The 18,831-nt window shown below is 48.2% G+C and overlaps 1 protein-coding gene across 1 annotated transcript in view; it reads left to right on the forward strand.

The window, feature by feature from the left end:
- LOC135812383 (A disintegrin and metalloproteinase with thrombospondin motifs 6-like) overlaps positions 1-18,831 on the forward strand; it is a 31,491-nt gene that overhangs the window by 3,461 nt on the left and 9,199 nt on the right. Inside the window, exons 3-9 of the mRNA XM_065325757.1 lie at positions 8,636-8,873; positions 10,396-10,640; positions 11,938-12,030; positions 14,491-14,624; positions 15,204-15,247; positions 16,381-16,486; positions 17,063-17,215. Coding sequence (XP_065181829.1) covers positions 8,636-8,873; positions 10,396-10,640; positions 11,938-12,030; positions 14,491-14,624; positions 15,204-15,247; positions 16,381-16,486; positions 17,063-17,215 — 1,013 coding nt within the window. The remainder of the gene's footprint in view (positions 1-8,635; positions 8,874-10,395; positions 10,641-11,937; positions 12,031-14,490; positions 14,625-15,203; positions 15,248-16,380; positions 16,487-17,062; positions 17,216-18,831) is intronic.

The raw sequence follows: 18,831 nt of genomic DNA on the forward strand, positions 1-18,831 counted from the left end.
CCCCTTAGCATACATTGGGAAGGCCATTCCTCTCAAACTGTGGGTGATATGCCTGAGGAAGAAAAAAAATTCGACGGGTTCACGTACCGGGCAGGTCAAGAACAAGGAGTCGTACAACTCCCTGGTCAAGAACACCTTTCCGCTTCCGTGGGACGCCACCACCCCATGATCAGGCGTCAGATGCGGCTCCTAAACGGTGGGGGAGGATAGATAAGATCCACCAACCAGAGGAAAACCCTATTGGAAACGTGATCCATACACAAGCAGTTTATTGTGGAGTAGTTTATTACAGCGGAGAGACACAATTAAGTGTGTGCTGAGACTAACTCATGTCTAATTGGTAGGGCTAAAGTGGGTATGCTACTTGTAAAGATACGAGAGCTGGTCATTATTCTAATGTACACTGTATTAGATTAGAAAATGGTGCTGGTTGCTAGATTCCGGTTGCTAGATTCCGGGTGCTAGATTCCGGTTGCTAGATGCCGGTTGCTAGATGCTGGTTGCTAGGTGCCGGGTGCTGGTTGCTAGATGATGGTTGCTAGGTGTGCGTTGCTATGTGTGGGTTGCTAGGTGCTGGTTGCTAGATGCTGGTTGCTAGGTGCTGGTTGCTAGGTGCTGGTTGCTAGATGCTGGTTGCTAGGTGCTGGTTGCTAGATGTTGGTGGCTAGATCCTGGCTGCTCAGCATACCTTTACGGGAGTGTGTGTGTGTGTGTGTGTGTGTGTTCAATCAGCTGTGTGGTGGATACCAGGCTAAAAATAGTGGCAGTCAATTCATCAGCCTTGCAAGCTGTTGAATGGTGTAATCCCAGAACAAGTTGCTATGTCTAACATAGCTGTTCGCTATCATCGCTTCCGCGATGGGCAGGTCTGAGGTCTGAGGTGTGTGTGTGTGTGTGTGTGTGTGCGTGCGTGTGTTCGTGATTGGTTGTCAGATTGGTGTATGCAGGTGTGTTGTATCATCACAACCTCGCAACAACCATACAGACAGCCCTGCTTTGTAGGTACAGTGTAGGTGCTAAGCTATCGTTACAGACATCCCTACACTGTAGGTAGATGCTAAGCTATCGTCATGGGCAGTTGATCTCAACCCGCGCACAGCTAGCGGCTTGGTCTTGGTCTTGGTCTTGGTCTTGGTCTTGGTCTTGGTCTTGGTCTTGGTGTTGGTCTTGGTCTTGGTCTTGGTCTTGGTGTTGGTCTTGGTGTTGGTCTTGGTGTTGGTAGATTGAATAAGCGCAGTCTGGAGTACTGTAAAGTCTGGTTTAAGCGCCTACCCCCCACCCCCCCCCCCCCCAAACAAAGTGCTTGCATGACAGACCAGGGTACAGGAGCTGGGGTGTGTGCCGAAACTTGCCGGTTTGGGTGTGTGTCCAAACACACTGGTGTGGTTTGGCTGGTTGGGTGTGTGTCCAAACACACTGGTGTGGTGTTGGTTGGTTGGGTGTGTGTCGAAACACACTGGTGTGGTGTTGGCTGGTTGGGTGTGTGTGTATGCCGGGATGTGGTATGTTGTGTTTCATGCGGTAACTTGAAGGCCTGGATGCATGCTAGCATAGGCGGTTTGGTGATTTGGGTGATCTGTATGTTTGCCCGAACATGGTGGATTCATGCCTGATTAGGTTAGAGGAGATGAGACGGAGATGAGACCAGTTGTGCTTATACTAGCTGATTACCTGTGTGTGGTGTTCATCAGTGTTAGTGAGGAATGCAGAGTTGCATAATTGTACACGGTCTTGTACATTGGAACACTTGAACACTTGAAAGAATTAGATAATGCAGAGATTTCTTGTGAACTTGGTTATTCCATTGATATGATTATATCTGTACAGTGTACAGCATTGGCATAGTTCACTTGTGTTGGATTTTGAAGGGGTTATGGTGAAACCTGATCCTAATTCACTTAAGTTAAGCGTAGGACTATGAACATGTAATATGTGTAACGGTTTAACCCGATACATGTGCGTCTTGCATACATGAACCTGATACACATTGGTTGTTGCGTATCAGGTTTCATGTAACTCAAGGTTTGTACTTTCACCAGACTCAAGATTGGCTCATGATTGGCTCATGATCAACGATGATCACGGGTAATACACACACAGTAAACATGCCAAGATTTGATTGACGGTGGAAGTAGAAAAACTCAGTTTTCAAGTGGGCTGTTAAGAGGCACAATGATTCATTTTCCGTTGTATGCAGTGCAAACGTGGTGTGCGCATTATGGTAGTGCATGTATATGTGCATGTATATGTACATGACAATAGCGAGAGTTCCCAGATTGCCTAGAGTGCTCAACACCACAAGGATGGAGCATTACCACAAAAGGCAGAAGAGAACAGAACATGTATATGTGCATGTTTATGTTTCTAGCTCTTTTCTAGCTATGTGCTTATTCAGTCTGTTCATCTTCATGTGCATGTGTACATGAACCTGGTTTGGGTTTGCCTACTATGTCACTATGGAAACATATGTGTGTGTGTGTGTGTGTCGATGCACATGTAGCCTACTATGTTACTATGGAAACATATGTGTGTGTGTTGATGTACATGTACCCTACTATGTTACTATGGAAACATGTATCTGTGGATGTGGTGACCTCGCATGGTGGGCGTGGGGCATCCACAATGCGTGTGAGCCGGAGCTTAGATGAATTTCTCAGTCAGTAATAAAATTGACTAAGAAATTAGCTGTTGACTCAACATGTCACTTCTATCAGTGAGTTATACCAGTGCTGGTCTAAACATGTCACTTCTATCAGTGAGTTATACCAGTGCTGGTCTAAACATGTTACTTCTATCAGTGAGTTATACCAGTGCTGGTCTAAACATGTCACTTCTATCAGTGAGTTATGCCAGTGTTCTTCATGTACTGAAGGTAGTAGTGATGAAGGGTGGCGGGGTGAGTATTCGGTTCGCTGGAGGGTGGGGGGAGGGGGGGGGGAGGGGTTGGCAGGGGTTGGTTTGTAGGGATGGGGGGGGGGGGGAGTTGGTTGGCAGGGGCAGGGGGCAGCATGGGAGGTGGGAGTAGATATGTAATCCGTGTGTAGCTAACTACTATTTCTGGAATACTTGTTTTGTTCTCTGGTGACTATGGGAATTATTATTATTATTATTATTATTATTACGCACACACTCATGGCCAAGGCCAATCAAGGAGGTGAGGGCGATTATAGCCAGCCATGGCAATTATAGCTTGATTTTCAAGAATGTTCTCTCTACACTCTTATGGCTACGTGTTGTGCAACATCTCGAAAAATGTCAAACATTGATACGACTGTCAGTGTCCTGAGATTGCAGAAACTTGACGAGAAAATTTTCCTGCTCGAGAATAAGTTGACTCTTGAAAACGGTGAACATCTGTGAATGCTGCTGTCAATGCTGCTGTCAGGCGATTGACACTTCAATAGACGAATAAATGAACCAGTGCACTCTACATGCAATGAGTCCACTTTTTTTCAAGAGAAGAATGTTTTAAACTACTAGTGAACGCAGGTGACAGCAAGTGAACTACTAGTTTGTGCTATTAGGTAAGGTGTCCCTGGATGAAGTATCCAAACACAGGATGTACACGAAACCGGCAAGAGATATTGTTATAGGAGCCTCTAGATCCAAAAAGGGCAGGTGCAGTGCAAGACGTATTTGAAAGATAATAATCCTGCCGAAAGGTCAAGTCCATCCTTGGGTGTAAATTCAAGGCACAGATGTTTGCAAGTAGCCGCATTACTTAGGAAGCAGTTGTATGTTAGGTGGTTAGTGCGTTCTCTGAAGCTGATATTTCCCCTCTTCCAGTATGCAGTACAGTACACTACAGAACACCACAGTACCCCGTACAGTACTGTACTGCATAGTACTATACTGTATGGCCGGGGGGGGGGGGGGATACTGTACTGTACAGTACCCCCCGGCCATACAGTATAGTACTATGCAGTATAGTACTGTGTGGGGTACTGCACTGTACTGTACGGGGGTACTGTCCCCCCCCCCCCCCCCCCCGGCCATACAGTATAGTACTATGCAGTACAGTACTGCATAGTACTATACTGTACGGGCGGGGGGGGGGGGGGGGGGGGACAGTACCCCGTACAGTACATTACCCCGTACAGTACAGTATAGTGTAGTATGTAACGCTAAAGGAGTGCTCACACCTGTGTGTCCAAACATGTGTTGAGCAGCTGGTTACCTCCAATCAAATGTTAGGTGCCCTCAGCATGGAATGCTCTCACCTGGGAGAAGAGTTCAATCGTTCTGTACTATTCTTGCAGCTGTAAACTTCACACCTCTTCTTGAAACACGCCTGTAATTATCCCAGTGGTACTCACCCTAATCCCTAGTGTACTAAACTGTATTATGTATGAGGAGTAGGAAGAGTAAGTGCATGTTCTGTAGTGTACTAATATGAATGTATTGCTTAATTATGTGAATGTGTAGTACCAATATGTACGATCGTCATGCATTATGTATGAGCGGGGGGGGGGGGGGGGGGGTTATGTGGATATTCTGTTCCTATGTGTGTATGTATGAAGGGCGGGCAGGGGGGGGGGGGGTATGTTGATGCCCCATGCCCATTATGCACTAACCTGTACTACTCTGTACCAGCACTGTAGCAGCACTGACTGTAGCAGCACTGACTGTAGCAGCACTGACTGTAGCAGCACTGACTGTAGCAGCACTGACTGTAGCAGCACTGACTGTAGCAGGGTGTATGTGTGTAAAGTGATCTGTACCTAGTTATAAGTGGTACACTTCAATCAATTAGTACCTGTCAGGCTCAATTGAAGAAAATCATAAAAACAGATTGGGGGGGGGGGGGTGGTGGGGAGGGGGGGGGGGGTGGTGGGGAGGGGGGGGGGGGGTAGGGAGGAGAGTCAACAGTGGTACTGTCCACCCTCTGTTATCTGTCCTAGAATGATATCAGTGGCAGTGTGTGTGTGTGTGTTGTACCCTGAACAGTGACCTCTGCCATGCAGACTAGCTAAACCTTCTCTGCACTGCCGCACCTAATCTCTTACCTAGGTGTTGCTACATCTCTGTGTGTGTGTCTGTATATGGAGGTGATTTGTAATAATTGTATGACGTACGTGTCAGTATATGTACATGATTGTACTGACACGTACAGTGTGTATGCTACACTGATGCAGCAATCCTGTGTGTATGCTACGCTGATGCAGCAATCCTGTGTGTATGCTACACTGATGCAGCAATCCTGTGTACGGTTTGTTTTTACCCATGGGAAAGGTGTGAAGAAAACGGATAGTCAGAAATGCTTTTCTACGAGTGCAGCATGATAAATATCATGCTCCAAGCGAAGCACAACCGAACGCTATGTTATTAGAATGCTCTTGCTTGCCGCCGTTCCTGTATCAATGTGAGAACCACACTGCAGTATTGTACAGCTGTGCATTCTACCAAGTGCATGTGCCATGGCTTCGGCACATACAATTGAACGAGGCTTGTTGTGAGATACATTTCAGTTATCTATTTTCATTGTGCCAACTAAGACATATTTTCAATGTGGATAGATTTTTGCTCTCATGGCAGCCGATGTAAGATTAGAGGCTGAACATACGATGCCTAGAGACGAGATGCCATGATATGCCCAGGGTGTATTTCTCTTGGTAGCAGTGTCGTTGACATCATGACTGACTATAATTATGTAGTTCAATGCATATCAATTTGAACGAGTGAGCAACAGCAGTATGCCAGAAAGAGACGTGTTGATGGCAAAGAAAGGAGTTAAATATATGCACGTTCTGCTGGCCTGGCTTTGGAAACTTTATTTTTCATTGCTATCAGGCTCGGCCTCATTTTCTCTGTGCTGCGCTGATGAGTCCACAAAGGACGAAATAGTTCTGTCCGCAGATTGAGTATGGAACCCCTCATAACGTTGAGGGAGTTGAAATGGGAAAGGTGTGAAGAAAGCGTTGACTGCCACCACCGCCTAGTCCTATACCCAGTATGTGCACTGCAGGCATTGCCCAGACCCTGGTAGTACCCAGTATGTGCATTGCAGGCATTGCCCAGACCCTGGGAGTACCCAGTATGTGCATTGCAGGCATTGCCCAGACCCTGGGAGTACCCAGTATGTGCCCTGTAGTCCAAGAGCGGCTTACATTCTTTGTACGAAACCCTTTACGGGACGTGTGGCAATTTCCAATCAATCATGTTTAGTAGTGTGTATGTAGATTGTTGGTACACTCATCGCCATTGCCGAGCCACCTTGCTCACAGCAGAGACTTCTGTGTGTGCTATTGTGGTGAAAGTGGACCACAAAGACTTCCACTCAATCATGTTTAGTAGTGTGTATGTAGATTGTTGATACACCCATACTGTACGGAATGTGTAAATTTGTCACAAGTGGAATTTGATATCTCAAGTACACTATCTTAGTGTCCTCATTGAATGATGTCAATCTGCAACAGGACTATTTACGCATGCATATTTACATAGCTAGCTCTTGCTGAAACTCAGAACCACTGGCCGAAATGGGTGACAATGAAGTGTTGCCTGCACAATGTCCTAGGCAGCACTTGCTTGTATGTGTGTGTGTGTCTTGGCGCTGGTTGTGTCTTGGCGCTGGGTGTGTTTTTGGTGCTGGTTGTGTTTTTGGTGCTGGTTGTGTTTTGGTGCTGGGTGTGTATATACATGAGCAGGTACATTAGAGCATACAGCTATCGAGAGTATAGTGTGACAAGTGCTGTGTGTTGTGACTGTTGTCTCAGTGCAGTACATGCATACCCAATACTACAGTGTACCACGTGATGTAGGGAGCAAGATACAACCCTGTATGGGCTCTGTACCCATGTATGGGCTCTGTACCCATGTATGGGCTCTGTACCCATGTATGGGCTCTGTACCCATGTATGGGCTCTGTACCCATGTATGGGCTCTGTACCCATGTATGGGCTCTGTACCCATGTATGGGCTCTGTACCCATGTATGGGCTCTGTACCCATGTATGGGCTCTGTACCCATGTATGGGCTCTGTGTCCGTGGCACAACACTCTCAACACTCTGTAGCCCAGAGACCGTTTGGAGAGTGTTGTGAAGATGTATGGGTATAGATTCAAAGCAGGGATGTCGGAAGGTAATTTAGTGTGCTACGGTCAGCCATCTGACGTATAATTTACTCGTTGGGGAGTGGTTACTGATGCGAAAATTTTGGAACACACTGTCTATTTTGGGAAGAGCAATTTGCATTTTGACGGTTATGCAAAATGTTAATACAATCCTAAGTGTGCTGATGACATCAGTATGACATCAGTTGATCTTTGTTCTTGGCCTCCAGTACTGTAACACCTCGCATAACAGGGGCGTCGCACACGGTACGGTTACTACGGTATTGACACTACGGTACGGTTACTACGGTACGGTTACTACGGTACGGTTACTACGGTACGGACCGTACCACTATTTGCCCCAAGTACCCTGTTAATCAATAAAATGCACTGATTTGGGCTCCAAATTTCCAAAATTGTCCGCTCAGCCATCCCTCCCCCACGAGTAAATTGTACTTCACATGGCTGACCGTACCACACTAAAATACCTTCTGACGTCCCTGCATGATAACCGCACACATCCGTTTTGCACAAAAACATCCGGATAGGCGAGGGAACCGGATAATCGAACATACATACTGTATGTAAGCATGGCATATGCTGTAAATCAGTAACCAACGATTTTCTTCCGGGTGGCGAGGGGTCCGGATAAAAGAGGACCGGATAAGCAAGGTCGGACTGTACTGGCATTCCCTAGTGTCCTATTTTACTTGGGGACCCAACTGACTATAGTGATCTTACAGGGTGCTTAGGAATTCATCACTGAACACATGTATGGTGATAAATTCATTCATAGAGAGGAGTGTCTGAAGGTTTTTTAGTGTGGTACGGTCAGCCATCTGAAGTACAATTTACTCGTGTGGGAGGGTGGCTGAGCCGAAAATTTTGGAAATTTAGAGCCCAGATGACGGTGTATGTTATTGGTTCACGGGGTACCTGGGGTACCAGGGGTACCTGGGGTACCTGGGGTACCTGGGGCGAAAAGTGGTACGTTCAATACCATAGTGACCGTACCTTGTCCTCCGCCCCTGATAGGTGTACACAAGTGAACAGAGTATGCCTATGTGTAGGAAACCTAAATGCCATTCACTAAACAGTCAATGTGCATATCATCATGAGTTCTATGCCGTTGAGAATGCGGCCAAGATTGACTATACAATCAACGTTGCAAATAACGATCCTCAATCGGCCATAAGAAACGTGTTTTTATTCACAGGTTCTTGTTATTCGCAAAGTTAAAATGTAAAAGTACGGCGTGTTGTTCTTCGCCACACTAAGAAAGAGGGATGCACTTCAGGTTCAACAACATTTTGAAACTAGTCGACGAGCCTACCATAATTTATCTTGCTGTGTGTGTATGTGTGCATGTGTGTGTGTGTGTGGGTGTGTGTGTGTGTGTGTGTCTCTGTATGTGTATCGTGTGTGTGTGTGTGTGTGCCCGTGTGTGTCTCTGTATGTGTATCGTGTGTGTGTGTGTGTGTGTGTGTGTGTGTATCGTGTGTGTGTGCGCGCGTGCCCGTGTGGATGTGTGTGTGTGTGTGTGTGTGTGTGTGTGTGTGTTTGGTCATTCTCCATCCCACCAGACGGGCATGTTTGTTAGTGGTGATAGAGAGTTCATCATTGAACCAGTGCAGAGCACATCATCATCCTCCTCTGGAGAACACACTGCAGGAGATTATCGTAACCACCCACATCTACTCACACAGACTACAAGAAGTAGAAGCAGCAGCAGCACGGTGCAAAGAAGACGGATGCAGACAAATGCTGACTCGGCACAGCAACGGGTTCAGAGATTTAATGGAGTCCAATGTGGCGTCAAAGGTACGTGTGGATAGTAGAGTGAAACCTGTGGAAGGCGACCCCTCAAGGGACGACCCCTCAAGGGACGAGAAAAAGTGGTCGCGGGGCCAGGTGGTCTTCTTATCCAGGTTCAGTGGGTCACGTGACCATATCCACATGTGATACATCATTTTGATCAGTGCATCACAGTGCACACACCTACATATTATATGCTACTCTAGCAAGACTCATGTGCCTGGGGTCCTCAGACCTGTCAAATGTCGTGCATGCACCATGTACATCTACACTTCCTGCACTGATGTGTAGATCTACCATGCCTGGTGCACCATGCAATGCATACATTTACATGACTAGCACTGTGCAACGCGGTCACGGCTGGGTAGTCGCCGGTCGCGTTGAGCGAGTGGTCGCCTTATTCGAGGTGTTTTGAATGTGTATGCGTCCATGACAAGGAAAAGTGGTCGCCATGGTCGAGTGGTCGCCATATCCGAGTGGTCGCCATATCCGAGTGGTCGCCATATCCGAGTGGTCGCCATATCCGAGAGGTCGCCATATCCGAGTGGTCGCCATATCCGAGTGGTCGCCATATCCGAGTGGTCGCCATATCCGAGTGGTTGCCATATCCGAGTGGTCGCCATATCCGAGTGGTCGCCATACCCGAGTGGTCGCCATATCCGAGTGGTCGCCATATCCGAGTGGTCGCCATATCCGAGTGGTCGCCATACCCGAGTGGTCGCCATATCCGAGTGGTCGCCATATCCGAGTGGTCGCCATATCCGAGTGGTCGCCATATCCGAGTGGTCGCCATATCCGAGTGGTCGCCATATCTGAGTGGTCGCCATATCCGCGTGGTCGCCATATCCGAGTGGTCGCCATATCCGAGTGGTCGCCATATCTGCGTGGTCGCCATTTCCGAGTGGTCGCCATATCCGAGTGGTCGCCATATCCGAGTGGTCGCCATATCCGAGTGGTCGCCATATCCGAGTGGTCCCCATATCCGAGTGGTCGCCATATCCGAGTGGTCGCCATATCCGAGTGGTCCCCATATCCGAGTGGTCCCCATATCCGAGTGGTCGCCATATCCGAGTGGTCGCCATATCCGAGTGGTCGCCATATCCGAGTGGTCGCCATATCCGAGTGGTCGCCATATCCGAGTGGTCGCCATCACATGTTTTACTGCATGTCTTGGTGTGTGGATGTCTGATGTGATGTTGTGCACAACAAATATTATGATTATGTGTGGTTTCTATGGTGTATTCCTTGTATGATGTGGTTGTTGGCTGAGCCTGTTGTAATCAATGAAACTTCTTCATCTCTGACTTTTTGGCTTTCTTTGTGCCTCTTTATCTGCTTCTCTGTGTCCTTTCCTTATCTTTCGAACCTCTCTGGCTCTCTCACTCTCTCCTTCCCTCACTCTTTCTTTCAATCTCTCTCTCTCTCTCTCTCTCTCTCTCTCTCTCTCTCTCTCTCTCTCTCTCTCTCTCTCTCTCTCTCACACACACACACACACGCACGCACGCACACATACATACACTGTACGTAGAGAAGGCAAAAGGCACAGCATTACCCGCACCAGTGATGACAGATCAGGATGATGTTGCTGTGAGTGGTGACGATAGCAGTAACCAAGGTGATGGTCGTTATGGTAACGGTGATAGTGACGGGCATCGACAACGACGCTCCGTTAGTTACCGTTACTACGTAGAAACATACATTGTTGCTGATGATGCTTTCTACCGTCGTCATGGTGACGCGTCAATCCACATCATGCTAAATGCTATGAATATGGTAAGCTGTAACGCAGTGCATTACACTGTATTCAGATAGGCCGCTGTGCAAGTATCTACACGACGCTCTATTCAGATAAGTGTACAAGTATTCATGCAGGATATGATTCAAACCGGTGTGTGGACATTGAAACCTGTTGAGAAGTCAAGCGGTCACGTGTGGCCAACATTGCAGGCGGGAGTACTGCTGGTCCATTTTGACCGTGTGTACTTGAACTAAAGTATGTATGTTGTGCATGTATACGAAGGCAGTAAGGGCGCCGGCCTCGGTCATTACACCGCATTTCAGCCTCGGTCATTACACCGCATTTCAGCCTCGGTCATTACACCGCATTTCAGCCTCGGTCATTACACCGCATTTCAGCCTCGGTCATTACACCGCATTTCAGCCTCGGTCATTACACCGCATTTCAGCCTCGGTCATTACACCGCATTTCAGCCTCGGTCACTACACCGCATTTCAGTGTCCACAACTGTACCAAGACAGTGCATGATTCAGCCATGCACGTATGGTAAAACAGCCTATGATTCAGACATAGCTAGGTGCGGTAGAGCTGCTGATGAATCAGACAGAGCAGATACAGGTGACGCAATGGATTTGGAATTATCACACTCCATTATTTGCTAATTGAGTGCAGTGCACGACACAGGTCGTGGGCAAAGCTCTGCTATTGTTATTAATGCCACTCTGGCCCAACACTCGAGGGGAAGCATAGCCTAAAAACAAATTGACACAAGTTGTAATCTTCAGGGTGCTGAGTCTAATGGTCTTGGTCTAAGGAACCTGAGACGCTCCCTTCCTCCTTTACCCCCAATCAAACTCGCCCTACTAGATGGGGATTTGTATGGAAAATGTCACTGAAAGCACCATTTTCTTTTTTTATAAAAGCACGGATGACCGCAATTGGCCCATATGTTGTAGCCTTTTGGACGCTGTGTTGACTGGTTTTGGTCCGAGAAATCTGTGATGCAGCGTTCGGCCCTTATTCCCAATTGAACATGGTTGAATAAGCGGTTACGTGCTCATGCGTACACCAGTCACCTGGTCACCTTGCCTGCTGGCTACAACTTTCACACCAAAGTTCAACTCAAGTGACTGGAACGCGTTCAAACCATCTGTAGTTTGGAGGCTATTCATGAAGATGGTACTCACACGTTCATCAGACATGCACTGCCTGTTTTCACAAGTACTAATCTGCATACATGGATATTGCTATTTTTGGACTGTTGGATTTGAATTTTAATCAGTATTGCATTTTACTCAGTATTGCATGCAATGTTTTGTTGATTGTATGCAGGTGTCGACACTCTTCAAGGACCCCACTCTGGGGAATAATGTCAAGATTACTACAAGCAAGATTGATATTGGCCAGCAGGGGTTGAGAAAACAGGTACGAACTGCTCATGCCATAAATTGCTCTATCCGTGACGTTTGCCTGTTCAAGTGGTGGGGTCCTTTCTGCGTAGCTGGTCCCCCTTCTAGGGAGGTGCACGGCTGGATACATGGATGTGTAGGATGGCTGGATACATGGATGTGTAGGATAGCTGGATACATGGATGGGTAGGATAGCTGCTGCTGCTGCTGCTGCTACTGCTGCTGCTGCTGCTGCTGCTGCTACTACTGCTGCTGCTGCTGCTGCTGCTGCTGCTGGTGCTGCTGCTGCTGCTGGTGGTGCATTCATGGTCATTCATGGCCATTATGTGCATGCTGAACCCGATGTCGAAATTTCTAGGGCGGGGGGGGGGGGGGGGCACGTGCCTCCAGTATCCCATGCAGGCTATTGGCCTGAGGGGGGGGGGGGGCATGTGCCTCCAGTACCCCATGAGGGGGGGGGGGGAGGGTGCACGTGCCCCCAGTGTCCCATGCAGGCTATGGGCCTGAGGAGGGGGGGGGGGGGGAGGGTGCACGTGCCCCCAGTGCCCCATGCAGGCTATGGACCTGAGGGGGGGGGGGGGGGTGCACGTGCCCCCAGTGTCTCATGTAGGCTATGGGTAGGGCTCCGCGGAATGTGCCGGCATAATTTCGGGAATTATCGGTTTGATTTTTAAAACGGAAATTATTGGCAATTTTTGTGGAATATTATTATTATTATTATTATTATTCCACAATCACGATGACATAGTGCCAATAGGCATGTGATGCGGGCGATTTTAACCAGCCATGGTGGATAATCGGTAAAATTTTAGCAATGCCCCCCTTTTTTCAATTTTTTTCCATTTATAACACCCTGATTTGTACCAAAAAGCTTGTGATCCTGAAGTTGATCGCCCGGTATTTCAAAAAGAAAAAAAGCTTCCAGCCGAGTTTCACGCGAACCGTGATTTTTTTTGCCCGTACAAGTGGCAAGAAAACCCGTACACAGTACGGTATCTGCAAAAAAAGGGAAGAAAAACAGCATTATCGTGAGAATTATTGGTGGAATCAAGGGAATAATCGGTCGAAATTCTGAGCAATGCTCAAAGGAATTATCGGTAAAAATACGAGCATATTCCGCGGAGGCCTAGCTATGGGCCTGAGAGGGGGGGGGGGGAGGAGGGTGCACGTGCCCCCAGTGTCCCAGGCAGGCTATGGGCCTGAGGGGGGGGGGGGGGCAAGTGCCTCCAGTGCCCCGTGCAGGCTATGGGCCTGAGGGTGGGGTGGGGGAAGGGTGCACGTGCCCCCAGTGTCCCATGCAGGCTATGGGCCTGGGGGGGGGGGGGGGGAGGGTGCACGTGCCCCCAGTATCCCATGCAGGCTATGGGCCTGAGGGGGGGGGGGGGGGGAGGGTGCACGTGCCCCCAGTGCCCCATGCAGGCTATGGGCCTGAAGGGGGGGGGGGGGGTAGTGCCCCCAGTATCCCATGCAGGCTATGGGCCTGAGAGAGGGGGGGGGGGGGGGAATGCACGTGCCCCCAGTGTCCCATGCAGGCTATGGGCCCAACGCGGGGGGGGGGGGGGGGGAGTGCACGTGCCCCCAGTGTCCCATGCAGGCTATGGGCCTGAGGAATGCGTTCGATTATGGCTGCGAATCGATTCATGAATCCATTTATGAATCGATTTGCGCTATTCACATCACTCCATGTGAATAGGGTAAATGCATTCCGAATCGATTCCAGCGCTCAAGACATGAAATCGCACTGCGAGATTCCATTCATAAATCGATTCAAGTGCGTAATCGAACGCGCTCAGTATGTGCACGGTCTTGGAGGCTGGTATGAGGTCACCCTCATCTTATCCAGAAAACACATTACGGTATAACTTTATTGGTCACACTGTACTGACCGGAACGTGAACAAATCTCATGGTTGGCATGAGAATCAGCCAGACAGAGTTTTCTGAATCTGTAGGATCGTCACCACCCTCAATGGTCTACACACAGATACATGAATGACCCGTGTATCCTGTGTATATGTAATGTATCTCCACTGTTGCTTGCATCACCGTGTGAATGTCCTGTGTATGTAATGTGTCTCCACTGTTCATTGCAGTACCGTGTGAATGTCCTGTGTGTGTGTGTGATGTATCTCCACTGTTGCTTGCATCACCATGTGAATGTCCTGTGTATGTAATGTGTCTCCACTGTTCATTGCAGTACCGTGTGAATGTCCTGTGTGTGTGTGTGATGTATCTCCACTGTTGCTTGCATCACCATGTGAATGTCCTGTGTATGTAATGTGTCTCCACTGTTCATTGCAGTACCGTGTGAATGTCCTGTGTGTGTGTGTGTGTGTGTGATGTGTCTCCACTGTTCATTGCAGTACCGTGTGAATGTCCTGTGTGTGTGTGTGTGATGTGTCTCCACTGTTGCTTGCAGTACCGTGTGAATGTCCTGTGTGTGTGTGTGTGTGATGTGTCTCCACTGTTCATTGCAGTACCGTGTGAATGTCGACAATGCCACACAAACATTGGATAATTTCTGCCAATGGCAGAGTGAGATGAACGGCACGAGAGTGACAGCGGGTGGGGGATTGTCGAGTTATCATGATGTAGCCGTCTTGTTTACTGGGTAAGGGGTACGCCGCTGCAAGTGTCTATGTGTATGCGCGTGCATGCGCGTGCATGCGTGTGCATGCGTGCGTGCGTACGTGCGTGCGTGCGTGTGTGCGTGTGTGTGTGTGTGTGTGTGTGTGTGTGAGTGTGTGTGTGTGTGTGTGTGTGTGTGTGCGTGCGTGCGTGCGTGCGTGCGTGCGTGCGTGCGTGCGTGCGTGCGTGCGTGCGTGTGTGTGTGTGTGTATGTGTGTGTGTGTGTGTGTGTGTGTGTGTGTGTGTACATGTGCACACAGTACTGTTCTCTATTCTCTATGATATCACTATCAAATTACATGCGGTGGTGAAGAACTAGTTTTGTGTTTTCCCTTGCACGGAGCCGAATGGATTAGACCCGTGAAAATCAACAACTACTTCCACTCTGTCATCCTGTATGTACCTCCTCCCCCCCGACAAAGCGTGCATTTATGTGTGTGTGTGTGTGTGTGTGTGTGTGTGTGTGTGTGTGTGTGTGTGTGTGTGTGTGTGTGTGTGTGTGTGTATGCATGTGTGTACATTTGTGTACGTGCGCGTGTGTTTTGTATGTTTTTGTTGACAGAGAGAACATGTGCAGCAGACCAAACACGGGGTGTGAAGTTGTCGGTAAGTGAAAATTGTGCTGAGATGCAGTTGCTGATTCGAACGTTGTTGCCTGCAGGTACAACAGGCAAAGTCAAGCTGCTTAGAATCAGCAGCTCTCCCGGACTAGACCGGTTGAAGACAGCTCGTATGGAATCATAAAGATTATTTGTCTATATTATGAAGATGATGATTTTACTCTTTTTATTGCAATCACGATGTACTCAGAATACTGGATTAATCAACGGACATCCCTCGCTCTAAGGCAAATTCTGCATTTCACCTTGTCAGCGCCCAGAGTGTTCATCCTGGCCAACATCCCCTTCTCCCTATCTCCCTCCCTCCCCCCCCCCCCCCCTTCCCCAGCCCAGAGACCCTGATTTTTTTCTGCCAATCCGCATGTCTGTCCATCTGCTTGCCTTTCCTCCTCTCGCTCTCTCTCTCTCTCTCTCTCGTATCTCTCTCGCACTTTCTCTGGCGCATACTCTTAACCCTTTAAGAGCCGCCCCATACTTGAATGCGTCGTAAACGACGCATTCAAATGCAAAACTTCAAAAGATCGTAACTCAGTCCAATCTCGCTCAAATCCAGTGATCGAAATATCCAGGGCGAAGAGAAAACTCTCACCTGTCGGGAGAAACAATCCGCGAAGCGCTGCGAGTAACGGTTCCTGAGATAAATCACTCGTAAGTTTAGCCACGATCGCGGCAATTTCAAAAGCGCGCAGTGCGACTTTAGTATTGAGAATTTTGAGACTTTTCGTCACGCTGGTTTACTCGAATTTGCACGGGTTTCACTGTTGATATTGTCAAGAGTACACAGCGAAAAATTGGAACTCCACGATCGCGTAAAATGAAATATCTGGAGCAGGACGCAATTGGACGCATTTGGGGCACTTTTCGTACTGTCGCTGCGATCTAGCGCTGGATAGACGGTGTGCTGGCTATCATGATCGACCTCATTCTCTTCCTCTCGCGGAGACCTTTCCAGGAAGCCCTAGATTGTGAGGATTGAGTGAGTAGAACTGAAGCTATGATCCAAGGAACACGAAAAAACGCAGAATTTTGAAATTTTCCTGTGGCTCTTAAAGGGTTAACACTCGCTCACGCTCTCTCTCTTTGTCTCACACACTCTCCCCGCCGCATTCTCATGCCCAGGCATTGGCAAGATGGGTGGTATGTGTTCGTCACGACGTAGCTGTAGTGTAGCTGAAGACACTGGATTGTTCATAGCGTTCACAATAGCACATGAACTCGGACACAAGTAAGTCAGCTTGGTAACAGCTTGGTAACAGCCTCTACGTCTGTAGGCATGTGTGTATTGTGGACGTATGACTGTGTGTGTTTACGTCTGTATGCATGTGTGTATTGTGGACTTATGACTGTCTGTGTTTACGTCTGTATGCATGGGTGTATGTGTACTTGTGTGTGTGGGGGGGGGGGGGGGGGTATGTCTGCATGGGTGTATGTGGGCTTACGTGTGTGTGCCGCCGAATTAGTCCTTTCGCTATCATTGCCTACGGCAATGGGCAAGTTCAAGGTTCAAGGTGTGCATACAAGTATTCCATTTACTTACTATGTGTGCATACAAGTATTCCATTTACTTACTATAAATTTTTTAATGTTATAGACTATTCACTTACCCATGTTTCTGCCTTCCCAAGTCTTTTGTCTCAAGGGGTTGCTTTCTTTCCAGAGCAAGGGCCTGGTGACCACCCCTCCCCCCCCCCCCCCCCCCATCCAGATATGCCACTGGTGTTTCAAGAAACAGCTTACTAGATTTCACTGACAACTTGATTGCATTCTGTATGTATGCTCTTTATGTGTGTGCGCTGACCAGTTTCAACATGCCACACGATGGAGATGGTAACAAATGTGGTATTGGCTATGGCAAGCGTTACGTACCTGGGCTCATGGCCAACAAGGCATCCAACATCAGCAAAGCCTATCAATGGTCGAAATGTAGCCGAGACTACATCACTGATTTCTTAGAGTAAGTTGTCACCACTAGTAGTAGTACCACAACCCTGCCGCCACCGCCGCCACTCCTACTGCCACAAACCCACCACTCTGCCGCCACTCCTACTGCCACAAACCCACCACTCTGCCGCCACTCCTACTGCCACAAACCCACCACTCTGCCGCCATCCCCAGCACATGTAGCATCAGCATCACCACCCCGCCGCCGCCACCGCCGTCACCGCCAACTATAGCAGCAGCAGCAGTAGCAGTGGCAGCAGCAGTCGCAGCAGCAGCAGTAGCAGCAGTAGCAGCAGCAGCCGTAGCAGCAGCAGCAGCAGTAGCAGTAGCAGCAGCAGCAGTCGCAGCAGCAGCAGTAGCAGCAGCAGCAGTAGCTGCAGCAGCAGCAGTAGCAGCAGTAGTAGCAGCAGCAGCAGCAGCAGCAGTAGCAGCAGCAGCAGTAGCAGTAGCAGCAGCAGCAGCAGCAGCAGTCGCAGCAGCAGCAGTAGCAGCAGCAGCAGCAGCAGTCGCAGCAGCAGCAGCAGCAGCAGCAGCAGCAGCAGCAGCAGCAATATTAATATTGTTTAGATATTCTGATATGTCCTAGATATGCATCATTGGTAGATATGCATCATTGGTAGATATGCATCATTGGTAGATATGCATCATTGGTAGATATGCATCATTGGTAGATATGCATCATTGGCCAGCAGCCAGTGTGAAGCTTAGATTAGAAGCTACTTGCTTGAGATGTTACTCCCTTCACAACTGCCTGGCCTGAACAAGACACTTGGTTACTCCCTTCACAACTGCCTCCTGGCCTGAACAAGACACTTGGTTTGGCTAAAGGTTAGATTCTTTTGTTGCAGTACTGTGGAAGTCTCTGATGCGTTGCACAAAACCGGCCATGTATATGATTGTGTCTTGTCTAGACTGTTTTTTTTTCTCTTGTCCGTACGCGTATAGTGTGCAGATGATTGTTTATAGTGTGCACGTGTGCATAGTGTGTGCGTGTACATGTATTATCATAGTGTGCACATGTGCATAGTGTGTGCGTGTACATGTATATTATAGTGTGCACATGTGCATCGTGTGTGCGTGTACATGTATAATTATAGTGTGCACATGTCTTTGTACAGGTGGAATCCTGATAATTCGAACCTCCAAATGCCAGAAAAAAACTTCTAATTATCCGGACATTCTTATTATCCAAACATGAACCCACAACACAATATGTATGTCAAAATGCTCCCCTGGTCACGCAGAGTTGCGCTATGGACCTTAGACACAGATTTCACGGATACTGAACTGACCGGCACAGCCAGCTCATGCAAACTGAACTGACCAGTACAGTGTACAGTGAACTTCGAATTACACTTTGCTAACTTCGAATTATCAGCACAAATCCCACACATTTTCTATGTAAGTGGAATCCGTGGAACTTCGAATTAATCGGACATGTCCGGTTCGAGGTTCGAATTATCAGAAACATTTATGTGGGAATCGTATTGACAGAAATCGGTCCTGGAAAAACTTCTAATTAAGTGGCATGTTCGAATTAAGCCATATTCGAATTATCAGGATTCCACCTGTAACACGCAGATTTAGTTCATCATCTTTAAAATTGATCCGTTTGCATGACATTGATCT

Source organism: Sycon ciliatum, chromosome 3 (assembly GCF_964019385.1).
Source record: "Sycon ciliatum chromosome 3, ocSycCili1.1, whole genome shotgun sequence".
NCBI classification, from domain to species: Eukaryota; Metazoa; Porifera; class Calcarea; order Leucosolenida; family Sycettidae; genus Sycon; species Sycon ciliatum.